Raw genomic sequence first — 16,063 nt, 5'->3', positions numbered from 1 at the left:
ACTTAACTACGTATAGCTTAATATAGATAGCGTTAGTTCAAGATTAAAGTTTCACACTATAAAACAACTGTAACAATTTACTTCGCAAAACGTTATAGTCAATAAATGTCTTGATACTTAATATAAACACGTCCGCCTTTACATATAAATAGAGTCGGGATTCCATTAAGATTCGACGTCAATCATGCGATAAAATTATAATAGACAAACAAAGGCCCCGGACGTAACCTCAATCATCGTTCAACAAACAGTTCTCCATATTTGACTTACAATAATTCGCTTAGTTCCAAGTTGGGCTGCGTTCCCATGCTCCCATTATTCGTCCTTACAACAGACCGATGGATTAGAATTGGCCAGAAAATCACGATAAGTATCTCTCTGTTGTCACGAACTGATTCCGGTCGAAACGCTCCCGGTCGGCTTGAGTGAGGCGACGTGACCTCTACAGTCGGCTCGAAACATTCGAAGTGTGAAACGTCATGTTGGAACAGCGGGTGGCATGAGTTGACCAACCGAGAGCATTTTCGATTGAATTTATAATCGGGAAATGCACCGACCTTGGATACAAGACGTCGATCAAACCGTATAGTAGGTATATTTTCTGATCTGACTGGATTAGCCATTCTTTTGTTAGTTTTGTATTTGGTTAAATAAAAATAAATTATTAGAATGCATATTTAGACAGTTTTTTTCGCATAAAACGTTATTATTGTTCAATAGCCATGTTAACTAAGTAGCTATATATTCCACCTACAACCGTTAACGACAGTAGGTACATACGCAGAAGTCTGAAATAAACTCATTATTTTAGAAGTGCAATAGCTATCTATATTTTACTTTGATACCTACACGTAGATGTCAAAAATTACAAAACCGAACATTTATTGACCGTGACCAAAGTAACGATGAAATCTTATTGTTAACGTAAATTGTACGTTTATTGTAATCCCCTACTACCGACTACATCCGGACCTTCCGCCGATCATATCGGGCTTGCACTATCAGATTACGATATGCGGTAACGTCACCACAATACAAGTAACACGTGCATTTGACGTCATCCGATAACAAACAAAATGTAGAAAATGTCAGGGTATGAGGAAAGGTTCCAGAACTATTATTATCTACACTAATAATATCCAAACATAACAAAGAAACAATTATTGACCAGTCTCGTAGTAAGTACTATAAATTTTTGTGACATATGTTTTGTAGTTATAACTGCTTTTTTCAACACTTTTATTACTAAATAGTTACGTTTGTTTTGGTTTATAATAAGTAAAGAAAGTACGCTTTTGTGTCTTTTAAATTTTAATTTTAGGGTTTAGGCATTATTTCTGCCTTTAAAAGAATGAATACGTTGCTGCTCATACTCATAAAAAACATTTATTCATCTTACATAAAAGTAAAAGCACGACTTGTCGGTCCCAGAAGTTCGATCCTTATTCCAAACAAATTAAAAAGATATAAAACTTTATCCTTGCCCAACGCTTATCTTTTATGCGTCCTTAAACTATTTCTGGTTGGCTTTATCAATATCTGGAGATATCGGACCTATCTCAGGATTTCACGGCTAAACGCACCGTTGGCTTGGTCAATCATTTCCAATGTGTCCCCACCACTAGATAGATATTGTCCGTAGATTCCAAATTCATTCTGTAACCATAGTTGACTAATAGCTTATTTCCGTTGATACATTTCAATTTTAGTTTAGTAATTTTTATATATAAGATATTAATATATGGTTGATAACAATGTAGAATGCATTGATTGTATTTGAAAGTGCTTCTTAAAATGCCTCTTTTGTCTTGAAAGTTGGCCGCTAACTTGGAAAATTTATTTATTTATTTGAAATTTAAGTTTTCTATTAGTTCCCCCTTAAAAATCCAATAATATTGTACTAATGAATCAGAAAAATGTATTACTTTTCACTCTCCACAAACCAAAATACTGAATGCAATCTGCTGCTAAAATACGGGAGCAAAATTTAAAATTTTTGAGGCAACAGAATGAAACCGTTTAGTTTTAATGAAAAATAAACAGTGTCAGTTGCATAAGCGTAGATATGCGTTGTGGAAGCTCATCGAAACAAAAAATAAAACCGGCCGGTCGGCGGTCATTCAAAGTATGTCACACCATATGCTGCTAGCGACTGTCCTGGCACTTCGAAAACTATAATAAAAAATCAATAACCACTCTTCGGACCGTGTCCAAAAGAAGGTCACATTAATACAGACCGTAACTAGCTTCGTATATAGTGTATTGTAAATCACTTTTATATCCGCCATAGAGAATCCCCTGTCTTTTGAAATATGACTTGGGTGCGTTTTCTACCTGAAAAGGGACCATCATTATGGCTTGCGATGATTGTCGGCAAGCCGGAATCATTTAGTTTTTTTTTTTATTGAGAAACCAACCTCTTGCGTTTTTAGAATGTACCAAGGGACGAAACTGTTATATTTTACTGCTATTTTGTATTTCTTTGCTTTGTCGGTAAAACAAAGAATTGTTTTAAAGTTAAAATTTTTAGATATGAATTGCAGTTTGACTCATAAAATATGTAAATTATGTGAAAAACTGAATTTTTATAAGAACTTTTATCACTTGAAAATAAATGAGATGAAATTTGATTGAAATCTTTTGAATGTCTATTAATTTTATGGGTGTCAATTGAAACGAGATACATATTCATATAAATTATTTTAATTTAATAGCACGATTAACAAGTGACAAAATGATAATTGGTATTTTTTCACAAGCTTCACAATACTTTTCGGTATTTGATTAACATTTTAAATCCTATAAGGCAGAATGCATGTTTACAGATAGGTATTATTGCTTACACAGTACATATTTTTTACAAGTATCAACATTCGTGTAATCTTACCTAATGACTAGTGATATTATACATTTTTACAACATTCTACATAGTATTTGGTAACAAAGATACAATAAACTATATCAAAATACACTATGTTGTTATTTTTATACTGGCAATTATAATTCGTAAATCTATACATTATTTTCGTATCAGTCTTAACGAATAACAATTATACATTTGTTTTATTAGGAAATTGTTACAAAGTATTCAAACTTAAAACTAAAACTAACTTATAAAATATACAGTTAAGTTATTTATTTACAAAGTTATATTATTTAACAGTCTTAATAAATATTACATACTTTTATAAGTTATAGACACGGTACAGTGTAGTTGCTTATTCGGCCGAAATATATAACCCATGACAAGTTTTATCACGTTATTTAAGGCATGGCCAACTTAAAAGCATATTAGTTTACACATGTGTTTGGAATGTGATGTTCCATAAAGGAATATCTTTAAGAGATAACGTATGTTTAGGGGCGTGTTATCATCATCTGTGTGCGGCCGAATGGGTTTGTGGCAAGCACTCGTGCACCGAGGAGCGGGGCTGTAAGTAACCCTGCTCGTCGAGCATGGATGGGGAGATGTGGCCGGGATGTTTACGCAATGAATTCGGTGGCCTCGGCCGGCCGCCATACGGCTGCTCGTAATTTTGAGTGTCTATTGAAATATAACTGTGGTGCGGGTTATCGCCATCTTGAACCTGACTTGTCAATGTTGTGTTAGTCAACATTGACGTATCATCTTCAATATTGACACCAATATTGACGTTATTAAGAGTTTGCGGTGGGATCGCGTCGTATTTGTACCATAGCTCCGGCGCCGTGGGAGAAGCTGTATATCTAGATGGATGCCGTCTTGCATTAGGACACACGCCATGGTTGTAATTCAAATTATCTTTATTCCATTGTAAGTTAGATATATCCGGCATGACAAATCTAATTTTTTCCCAAAACTTCTTTTCACCCCAAAGTAGGACGTTACAAGTTTTTAAATAGTTTTGAAAATCTACGTCTAAATTTAGTGCGCTAACATCGGTTGTTAAAATGAACACCACTCTGTGACGTCTAATGGAAGGGTGAATAGAAGTGATGACATTCTTTATAGCCGCTTTGAAAGATACTTTGGACCACTCGTTTTGCAAAAAGTTAAAAGATACAAAGACTAATATTCTCTTTGATGATTCTGCTGCGTTTGTTATCTGTTCCGCGAGATAATTCTCGGGCGCGTGTTGTAAATCCCTATAATGAAAACACATTGTGTAACCGGAATGTTCCATTTCCGGCGCTACTACTTTAGAGACAAAGTCATCATCTAATAAACTGTACACAGCGTAACCATCGTATAATCTGTCCCTATCTAGTTCACTTTCCTGAATTGACGCGCTTTTGAACAACCTAACTCCATATTTAGAATGTGCCCACAGGCGAACATTTTGCCTAAAAGAGAAAGCTAACGCACCGAACAATAATATAAGAATTACACTAATAAGAACAACCGCTAGCAAGGGAACAAAGTTGAGCTTTATAGCACTAATCTCATCGTATTGATAAGGTTGATTTTCTGTTGGAATTGTGTTATCGATTATACTCGAATCACGACACTTATCCATCATATCGAATACCGTTAAATTTGTAACAACTCCGTGTTCATCTGCACAAAACATATCAACGGGATCTTCGTAGTATTTTTTAAACCAACTTTGAAGGGACATTACGTTATTGCAAGTACATGTGAAAATATTTCCTTGTACAACAGCACTTTCTAAATTATTATTACTTATCAATTTCTTATCAAGGTCGAGAATTTTGTTTCCTTCTAGATGTACAACTCGGAGAGATGGCAAGTACTTGAAAGTCGAGTTAGCGACACTTGTTAAGAGGTTATCGCTTAAATATAACTCTCGTAAGTGTTTTGTCTGTGAAAATACTCCACCTGACAACTCTGTTATACGGTTATTTTCAAGATGCAATACATTTAACGAATGGAGGCCATTTAGAGTGTCATTTTCTATGGTCACGATGTTACTATTATTTAGATACAGTTTATGCAACTTTTTCTTTCCGATAAATAAGTGACTACCTAAAGTTGCAAAGTCATTACCGTCAAGATAGAGCTCGGTTGCATCCATGGGTATTTTCTCAGGTATTTCAGTATATCCAGCATTAGAGCAATCGATAACATTAGAGTTCCAATTACTATCATGGAAACATGAGCATCCTTCGGGACAAGTCATTTTGCAGTCACAAGCTTCGAACTCGCAACAAAAACAACTTGATGAACAGTGAGTTTCATAAGAACAAAGAAATTGTGATTCAGGGACATCCATTAAATTAGCTTTGCCCCCATATTTGTTGCTTACAACTTCGCATGTAACAGTATCTAAATCTACAAACCTCGGATATTGTCTCATGTGGTTCCAAAGATTAATCTTTTGTAACCAAATCATATGACAGTTGCAAACAAATGGATTGTTTCCAATGAAAAACTTTGGCAATAATCTATGCTTCGGTATGTGGGGCAAAGTGAACGCTGATAGTTCGACGATTCTCAATTTATTATCCGTCACGACAACCTTTTCTAAGTTTCTTTTTTGTATAAACGTACCTGGCTGAATCGTGTGAATTTTGTTGTTATTTATAAAAAGGACTTCAATAGAATCCGGTACAGACCTTTCATCTATATTTTCCAAAGCATTGTAACTAACGTCGAGCATTCGAATATTTTGTTGTACGTTTTTCTCATTATCTAGTTTTGTAATATTGTTACTATGAATATCAAGCCACTCAAGACTTGTCGGCATATAACTGTAGTCGAAGTATATAAGTTTATTATCGGATATATTTAACCAACCGAGAGTATTTAGTGTGTTAAAAACGCCACGAATATCATTTAACTTGTTTCCATCTAAACGAATCGCTTTTAAGGTGGGATTAGACGTAAATGCATCTTGCTCTATGCTTTCTATTTGATTAGAAGCCAAATTCAAAACTTGTAACGAGGGTAATGTGCTAAATGTATCTTTTGGTATGCTTGTTATTTGATTATCAACGAGACGTAAGCCGTAAAGTTCTTCTAAACCTTCAAACGACGTATTAGAGACCTTTGTAATGTTATTTTTACCAATGTCAAGCGATTTCAAGAATCGTAATCGCCGAATTCCATCGGGTATCTTATTTAAATTGTTACCATTCAAGCCCAAGTCTTGTAGATAAGTTATATTTTCGAAACACCGTTCATGAATAGTAGAAATAAGATTATTATCCAAATACAATTGACTGAGAACAAACAAATTCGAAAAAATATGCTCGTTTAACATTTTAATTTTGTTGTCCGAAATTGAAAGCTGATGAAGATTTTTTAATTCGGCAAAAGCGCCATTGCTCACTATCTCAATGTTATTATTATCTAAATTTAAGATTTGTAAGTTATTTAGGTCTTGAAAAGACTTTGGATCCAAACGTACTAGTGAGTTATAAGATAAATTCAGTATCACAAGTCTAATTAGGCCAGCGAATGTATCTCTATTCACCCAATCATTAGTCAGCCGGTTTCTCGATAAATCTAATTTCTCCAACTGATCAAGTCCCTCTAAAAGTCCCGGAGCTAAAACAGAAAGCGAATTATTCGCTAATGAGATTTCTTTGATAACACGTGAAGATTGAAATAGCTCTGGAGGAACGGCAACTAATTTATTCCCAGATAAGTTTAAAATCTTTAACGAATTCAATCCTACGAACGCTCTATCACCGATCTCGTTAATTAAATTATTTTGAATATTCAATACTTCTAATGACCTTAGGCTAGATAGTCCATTGTCCGGAAGTCTTAACACATTATTATGAGATAAGTCGAGCATTTTTAGTCCTGTATTACATGATTTACCGGGCGCTATGGGCCCCTTACCCCAATCAGAGAAACCGATGTCGGAAATATCTTGTATTCTATTGTTAGTAAGATTTAATGATTCTAAACTAAAAAGTGGACAAAACACTTCTGAAGGCAACATATAAATATTATTATCACCTAAGTCTAAAGAACGCAGCTCCATCAAACCCCGAAAACTTTCAGCGTGAAATTCCATTGTCATTGCTGGCCAATCGGTGTTGAATGATCGAAGAGTCAAGCTTGTTAAATCACGTAGCGGAGATAGAACAGTAGCCGGAACATAACGTATTTTACAGTATTCAATGCGCAGGTCTTCAAGTTTCCTCAGCTGCCCCAAAAAGCTGCCGGTATTCATATGCAGCGAGCTCTCGAAGAATAGTAAATCAGTGCATGTCAACTTCAACTTGTTGATATTGTACGCCTGCGCCGTGGTAATGTTTTTAAACAAGAAGTCAGCAGAGCCAATGGTTTTGATGTTACACGTGAGAAAGTTAGATTCACTCAACTTTGTGTCCGAATAATCCCACTGACAGCCGGCGGGGGCGGGCGGCGCGGAGCGTGCGCGCGCACTGGCCACCACGGCCAAGCACATCCAAACTTTTAATGAAATCATTCCAGAAAAGTTTTCGGTCATATTAGCACAGTAACACAGTTCATTTGTCACACTTAAATAACTGGTAAAAACTTTATTTCACTTCAAAGTCAGTTTGTGATTGTTTATATCGATGTTAAACTTTACGATTCAAAGCGAATGTAAACACAGACTGCGCGATCGTAGAAAAACTTTTAACGCAGCCATACTCCCCTGCGGTCGGGCGGTAACTGACCTACGTAAGTTTGAACGAACGAAAGCCGCATGGGTGACGGAGTGGGAGGGGGTGCAGTACGCGGAGGGCGTAGAGACGCCGGGTGGGACCCGTACTGCATTGCCTTACAACAGATGGCACGCGTGTTTTTAAATAATCAGAAATATTGGTTATGCAGCGCCGAAGACTTAGGCCTGCGTGATTCATTGAATGCAGCTCCTTAAGTTACAGCTCAAAGGAGGTCGCTCTGGTATCTTGCTTATTTTACAGTGCGTGAATAATAACGTGTTACTTTGTAAACTTGCTTCATTTTAACTAATGTATTAATAATATCTTGTACATTTTAAGATTAGCTAGATTATAATATAAATACTCGTTCATTTTTTTGAACCCTGAACTTTAAAAGTAATGATTTTTTATTGAAACAAAAAAAAAACGGAAGGCAATAATTACTTTATTGTGTTCCAATAAGGCCAATAATAGTCTAGACTAATAATTTGTAACTTTACCTTAAAACGCAATTTTCTTAACTTTATATACTTATAATACTAACTTTTTTTAATATCTTCATACTTGAAGCTATTAAAAAGTTCTTACATTATTAAAATCTTTTGCATATCCGTACAAAACTTATAAGAGCGTCTTATTTTGACGTGTGGGCGGACATACGATTTTAATGCTAAATAAATTGATTGACAGCTTCTAGTGAATTGAAAGAATTTCTGATGACACTGTAACAAAAGACATAGCGGAAAGAAATATTTCCTTTTGTCAAACTAGGCTTTTTTGACACGAGAACAGATGCTTCATTCTATCGATGCAAAATATAATAAAAAAATTGAATCTCAAAATACGTTTCAAAATTTGATATGATAGACTTCTTCCTTTCATGTTTATTTGCTATAAAAATTTGCTAGTCATCTTAAAGAGGTTATATTCATGAAATAGTCAAGGTTGCTTTTAGGTAAATCCCACTTTTTATTTAATATTATTCAGTGCAACGTGAGCTTAACGTAAAAAACGTGAACTGTCTGTAAAAAAAAATATTATAACATTTCGGCAGCAGTTGGTGAAACATTAGATCTTTAACCAAATGATTCATGATTGTTATATAGACTGTGATTTTTTTTTAATCTGTAAATCGAATGAGTTATTCTTACCTAAGGTAATCTAAAGCTTGTCTGGATTGTTTTACCTCTATTCAGATATCTGATTTTATCAGAACGTCGAACACGCCTAAATTACAATTCAAAAAACTAAAAAATTACCCTTTTAAAAATTAATTATTACAACCATTTTACAAGCTTAATATAATTCAACATGAATTTTTTTCCTTGGATTGTTAAAAGTTGGTAAAATTTAGATTTCTTCAATATGATGATGATTATGTAATCTCGGCCGATATCGGCCACGGCGACTGTCTTCAACTCCGGTTTTCAATATAAGATATACTTAAAAGTATAGTTTCGGTACGAATTTCCGGGAACCGAATCCTATCTCGGCAAGGTCACACAAGAGTGGTCCATCCTATTGATATTCTCAGTCAATATTGGAGAGTCAATATATCACGTGCCTATGTGACGACTCAATATTTACTAGCCGAAATCAAACACAATATTACCACTTATCTTGTAACATACAGCTCCGAAAACATCTTATAACGATACTCCTTAGGGAACGTAATTTTGTAATATTGACATTGCTCGATATAGGACAAGTTCAAGCACCTTCGTTATAGAACATCTTTGTTTCAAGCCGTAAAGATAACACGATGTTTTTATACGGTATGATTCGTGTTCACGCAATGTGTAGCTACGGAGGTAAAAGTTGTAAAAAAATATTCGTATGTTGAATTATAAATGTAAGTAATATAATAATGTAATACTTTTATGAATGGTAAATAAATTTTTAATTAAACATAAAAATTCCTCTTTTCATTACAAAAAACAACATATAAATCGCTCTAAAGTCTTGTCTATCTTACATATTATACGAAACAAAATATGCGATATAATATGGGGTTTTTATTACAGACAACGATACTGTCTTAAGAAACTCTTGTCTCCGTTTTAGTGACAAAAGTTTTTTGAACCAAAATAGACAGAAGCATTGTAAATTGTAAAACTGCTTCTTGTTAAAGATTGCACGCTTGAGACAAACGTTGGTCCGAATTGAAACAAACAATTTGTATTAGACCTGGTTGTTTTCGTGGCGTACCATAGATTTACGATCCATTCAAAGTACTTCGGTTAAGCTATTGTAATATTGGGTACAAGAAAGCGACCAGAGACAATTAAAAGGTCCCGTAGCAGAAAGTTTAACAATGTATGGTTTATAACTTCGAATAAAAATGTTTTTCGATGTTAAGTCCGCAATAGAAGCGGTTTCCGTCGACATTTAAAACAAAGACATTCCACCGCAATTATGTTATTGCCTCCATAAATCCGTGGAGACAAAAGATTTCACTCGTAAAACGTCCTTGCTCAGTTCATAGCTGTCAACACCGCAAATAATCGTTTGTATCTCACACATTTATTCTTATTGTTATAAATCTTTCTAAGTTAAAGTCTTAAGAAAGTTGTTTACGACAGTATCTTTATAATTATTGTCATTCTTACCAAAAATACGAAGACTTTCGTGTTTGTATAGTAAAAAAGTTGAATAAAAGTATAATGTGAAAACAACAAAACCTACTCCTCTCAAACAAACATTAAAACCTTTGAAAAAATCAAATACTCACAACATTAATTATGTATACGTCTAGAATCATAAAAACATAGGTAAAGAACCTAAGTTTCTGTTTTTCTTCACGAGCGCTTTTCTAAAATTTAAAAAAAACCGTAGGAACCGATGTTATCTTTAAGATCCAATATAAACACTACAATAAAATACGGGTATTGAAAAGATAAAGGCGTTGTAGTTATTTGTAAATGTGAGTAATGGCATCTGTTAGGGAACCTACATTAGGAGCGTTTTACAGATAATCGTCGTAAAATATTGCTCCTGACCCGATAAAGGTTCACTATTCGTAAGCTACTACAAGTAATGCACGTTTTCAGTGTAATCAGCAAGCAAGGCTCCAAACAGCAAATACTTTGCGCTAAAAACGTCGACCCCCTATCGCACTGAGATGGGACTCACCATAGACTTTGTACGATACAAATTGGACTCCCTGATAATATTAATTTAGTTTGAAACACCAAGCACTGAACAATACTTAAGGATATGTTTTTTGTTAAGACACGGTTTTTTGAAGCAATAAAAGTAGTCACTTTTTGAACTACTACCAAATGAAATAAAATTGCTTAATATGTTTACGCTTTCCTACAAAATCAGTTATAAATGACATGTGATAAATTACATAATCTTACTCTTGAAATATTTACATGTATCGTTTAACTTTATAGCAATAAAAATGTCATCATAGATAAACTTTTAAAGTGAAATAACCGGTATTCCCCGAATAAAATGCAGATTGTTTTATCCGAGATATCGATGGACTCAATCGATTTATATAGTTAAATCAGTCAATTAGATAAGCTAAATATTTGAATGGGGTAATAAATATTTCTTTTATTTCTGCTGTAGATATTTTAATATTAGAAGCTATGAAGTATTATTGATTTTAATAGTAATCTACATATATAAAAGAAAGTCGTGTTAGTTACACTATTTATAACTCAAGAACGGCTGAATCGATTTGACTGAAAATTGATGGGGAGGTAGCTTAGAACCAGGAAACGGACATAGGATAATTTTTACCCCGTTTTCTATTTTTTATCCCACGCGGACAGAGTCGCGGGTAAAAGCTAGTTTATAATAAAATATCTATCACCATCGTAACTTCTACTAAATGAAAACATCTACTATTTTTTACTAAAAAAAATAGGACTTTCTTTTAATATAATTTCTTAGGCACCTCTCCAAATTTGTCACCAAAGCATTTTGCATAATTCCGTACCGTACCTTCTATAATTTAAGGTACCTACACCTTACTGTTAAGCTTTAAGTTTTAATAGACAAACACTTACACTAAATATGGCATTAAGCCAATTTCCATATTCGTGGCCTCTCTCGCGTGTTTATGTCTATCGGTGGATCCTGGCTGCAAAGGCCCAGCACGAAGTCATCATTCATACGAGGAGATATCATCGTCGCTCGTCGTGGCCACGGCTCTCCGCTTGTTAACAATAAAAACGTTATCCGGTCTCCGGTGTGAGCGAACACAAAATGTATCTCGGGAAAATGTCCAACCTCGGCCCCTCTGCTTATTTTATTGTCTTACCTTCCAAGTACACTTTAGATAAATGCCTTAATGCATTGTGTTCGCGCTCAACTTCTGAGTTAAGGGATATTATGATTTAATAATGCAATATTTAATGTTATATTATGTTTAAAACTAAAAATTTATAGAAAGGTTAACAGAACTATATAAGTGCCATGCCGTATGAAAACAATGTTTGAAAATAATAGTGCAAGCATTGTGATAGTAAAGGCCATGTCCTAGTGCGGCTTCCTTGTGGGTATGATTACATACACAGAGAGAACGCCGCACATGGTAATAAAACAACGAAATTAAAAACATAAATTAAAATTGGAGTAACCAAAGGACTGACGCCAAAAGTACTCGTAATTAAAGTCTCTGACATACCCATGTTAGGGGATCAAGGTTAAAAAATATAACTTAGAAGAATATTATAAATGTAGAAGCTAACTGTGAAAACAGTGAAAACTGTGTTAAAAGTGTACTAAAGTTGACCAAGCAAAAATATTAGCTTATGTTAATATTTTAAAACATATTTTCAATTCAATGATTTAATAAAAATAAAAAAAGAATCGACAAGTGACTAAATCGATAAAACAATCGCAAGACAAAATGGCGGCACAAATTGCTAATCAATAATCACCCTAAGGGCATGTAATTAACAGGTGCATTAGTGGACTGCATTATGCATGACATCGAATCTGTGCCGGTCCTGTTATCTGCGATGCGAGTCCGGCTTACAAACATTTACATAATTAGTGACGTCAAGCTAATTCCGATTCCATTCACAAAGTCGATGAAATCTCATTGAAGTCTTTTGACGTCGTCCTTTACTAGATTTCAAACATCTATTCTATATATAAAAGAAAGTTGTGTTAGTTACACCATTTATAACTCAAGAACGGCTGAATCGATTTGACTGAAAATTGGTGGGCAGGTAGCTTAGGACCAGGAAAAGGACATAGGATAATTTTTACCCCGTTTTCTATTTTTTATTGCGCGCGGACGGAGTCGCGGGTAAAAGCTAATTTTAAATAAAAGAACAGTCCTCTAGAAATAGAAAATGGACGAAATTTAAATTCTAATGTTACTGTATTTTGATTTCCTTTAATATTTAAAAAACATTGTTACTTTAGCATACTTCAACCGCTTTAAAGACGTAGCGGTTTTTTCAATCCTTCTATCAATAATGTTTTACATTTTACATACACTTGCAAGGTTACTGACTGTAAAGATCTTATCGTATAGTTATTGATTGACGTCAACATGGTCAAGTCTTGTAATGATCAAGACTATTGGACTTATGTTTTTGAATTTCGAAATTTCAAGTTCATGTTGAAATTTCTCAGCATTCTTAGACTAGAATTTATGATTTAAATAAATTAGCAATTAAAGCAAGTATCTTACTGTCATTTGTATCAAAGCTCTTTTGTTGAAAACACTTTATTTCTTTCGTGCAGAAATTCTTTTCTTTAATTGTCATTTTCACTTTTATGTAAAAATAAACCTAGCGCTAATTAGAAGCTTGATCTATAGTGAGCGTTCTTTGGACTACTGAAACCCTAATTAACTCCTTTCCCTTATGGTCGTGATCGAAAAAATATCTTTTGTTATTTTAAATAAACTTAATCACCCTTAAGATTAATACGGCACGATGAAAATATCTTCGAATAAAAAACCAGTGTCCTGTACCTTTGTGAACTGTGATAAAATCTGAATAAAGGGAAGCAACGGAGGACATCTTTAAACTAACTTTTTGTGTTAATTCTAGTTACGTATACTAAAGAGTGAACACCTGAAATAACTGGTTTATCGGGATTAATTACAATCCTTTATTAATATAATACTTATGTATTACCAGAAGAGATTTTTTAATGACAGTTACTAAGTTAAAAGTAAGAGTTTTAATAAGTTAAGAGTACAACAAAATAGAATTTATTCGGTGTATAAAATTGGAGTACAAAACTTTTTCGAAAACAAATTATATTTTTAAAGTTTACAAAGCAAGATGGTAATTTTATTGTTACTTTTGAGTTTTGCCTCTCTAGCTTTTTAATTTTTAATAAGAATTATATGTCTAAAAACTATTTGATTTTTTTTATTTACTAGGAGTTAAGTCTAAACAGATTTGGAGTTCAGTTTGTTTAGGATATTATAGCTGACGCATCATACGCGTTTCAGATGGAAAGGATAATATTAAGAAGCAAGCTAATAGTTTTTGTTCCTGGCACCTGACCGAGTCTCGTCCATCTCTTGAGACGTATACAATTATTTTAATCTTATTAAAATCATGTTTTTGAAGTTGCTAGAATAGATTGGACCTACCCCTATAAATTTTAAGCAATTCTTCTTGGATGTGTGCTCTCCGTAAAATACGTACTAATGTAAAATAAATATCAATTCTTTTTTTCATCCGTTAGTTAACTATAAATTAAGTATTTTGCTTGATATGTGTATGTCTATTTGATATTGTGTATAATAATATAAAAACTCTTTAATATATTATCATTTTACTTTGCCATAAATTGGGGGCATTCAAAATCAAGTAATGTTATTATTAAACATTTTAATGTTAGTTATATACGATGTTTACCTGAAAGTAGAATATGGAATAAAGCGTTTGTGAAGGAAGAAAACAAAATATGGTTAATTGAACACAAATTAAGATACAATTTCTTCTTTTCCCTAGATTAAATGAGTGATTGTTTAAACGAGTAAAATAAAATAATATAAAATGGCATATCCACACTACACTAACGATCTTAGCGCTCTCAGATAAAACAGTACGTTGTATTCGGACACGTCGCTTGTTAGACAAACATGAAGAGATCCCGTCTGATATCTCGGAACACGGGCGTGTGGGTGCGACTGGATGGCCTGGAAAAATCTTATGCATACCCACGAGTCAGCATCACAAAGGATGTGACTAATACCGAGACCCTCACACAACGGGAAATAAATTAGTAAAAAGACGAGATTACCAGCTTTAAATTAAATGTATGACAAATGAATGACAAAAATTAATAAGAGTCTTTAAAGGTAAGCTCAGTAGGGATATATATGAATTAGTAATAGATAAGTAATATAAGTATCGAAGATGTTACAATATTGTTGTTAACGTAGAGTTTAAATCTACTCAATTTAATACTGTTACAAATATAGAAAAGGGTGTTTGTTGATCTAATAAACTGATAAAACTATTGACTTCTGAACTGATTTTCAACGTCCAACACCTGCATATTCATCATCATCATAAGAAGTATATACTGCTCTTCCATGTAACTCCATCAGACGTCAGATCTAAATTCACTCCCATCTTACGCATATCCTCTTACAGACAATCCATCCACACTTTTTTCGGTATTCCACTTCCTTTGTAGCTTTTTTATATATGTGATCATCATCCCTCCGCATAATTTGTCCATATTTAACCTTTTAATTCTCAATTTCTCCATCACAGGCACTTATTTCAAACTTCTTCTAATATTCCTCTATATTCTTAACTTTATCCCTTCCAACACCAATCAATATGATAAAATGTAGAATGTTTTATATAGTTAATATGTTACCTAATGATAGTATAGTAACGGATAAAGCACATTTATTCCATGTCAAAAGTAAAAGGTTCTTTATTACGTTACACTTAAAGCAAATGGTATAACGGTACACCGCATTGAGAAACAAATTTAGTTCAGGTGACATCGAGCGTATTAGGGTCAGAGGTCGTCTTATTAGATCATTGGTCTCACAAAGTGAATTCTTCTAATGAAGTTATTGAACCTTTTCGGGGAACTTAGTATCAAATATGGTAATTTTAGTTCAACCTTTATTTTCTATTGTCTCCATATAGTAAAACAACTTCACAAATTGATTCGTTGTTGTAATATGTACGTACGTGTAATCCAACAGAATGAATAAAACGTAGAGCGTATTATTTTTGTTTAATAATTCATAGAAATAAATATGTTAGAGATTGTAACCAAATACTGTAGTAAATTTTAGGAAAGCTATTACAAAATTAAAATGAAGTTACATAATATTGTTAACCAATAAGAAACTCAAGCACAAAATTAGCTAGAAAAAATTAAACAATCTTTACCGTTTACGCTTATCTCGAATCGATTCATATAATAATATGTATCTATAATAATTATGAAGTATGTCTAACAAACATCCAATCAAAAAATTATAATCGATAGTATCGTGTAATCGAAAACATCG

At 33.5% G+C, this 16,063-nt stretch overlaps 1 protein-coding gene across 1 annotated transcript; it reads right to left on the bottom strand.

The window, feature by feature from the left end:
* Positions 1 to 3,184: 3,184 nt before the first annotated feature.
* On the bottom strand, positions 3,185 to 7,579 carry LOC106711538 (toll-like receptor 6). The gene has a single exon (XM_014503878.2). It carries the CDS (start codon positions 7,404 to 7,406, stop codon positions 3,375 to 3,377), a length of 4,032 nt encoding a protein of 1,343 aa, XP_014359364.2. The 5' UTR covers positions 7,407 to 7,579; the 3' UTR covers positions 3,185 to 3,374.
* Positions 7,580 to 16,063: the final 8,484 nt, after the last annotated feature.

This window comes from Papilio machaon, chromosome 11 (assembly GCF_912999745.1).
Source record: "Papilio machaon chromosome 11, ilPapMach1.1, whole genome shotgun sequence".
In the NCBI taxonomy this organism is placed as follows: Eukaryota; Metazoa; Arthropoda; class Insecta; order Lepidoptera; family Papilionidae; genus Papilio; species Papilio machaon.
The sequence above is the reverse complement of the archived record's forward strand: the minus strand, read 5'-3'. Positions and strand labels throughout refer to the sequence as shown.

Coding starts and splice junctions, on each gene's coding strand:
- LOC106711538 (XM_014503878.2), bottom strand. CDS start 7,406: ATGACCGAAAACTTTTCTGGAATGATTTCATTAAAAGTTTGGATGTGC.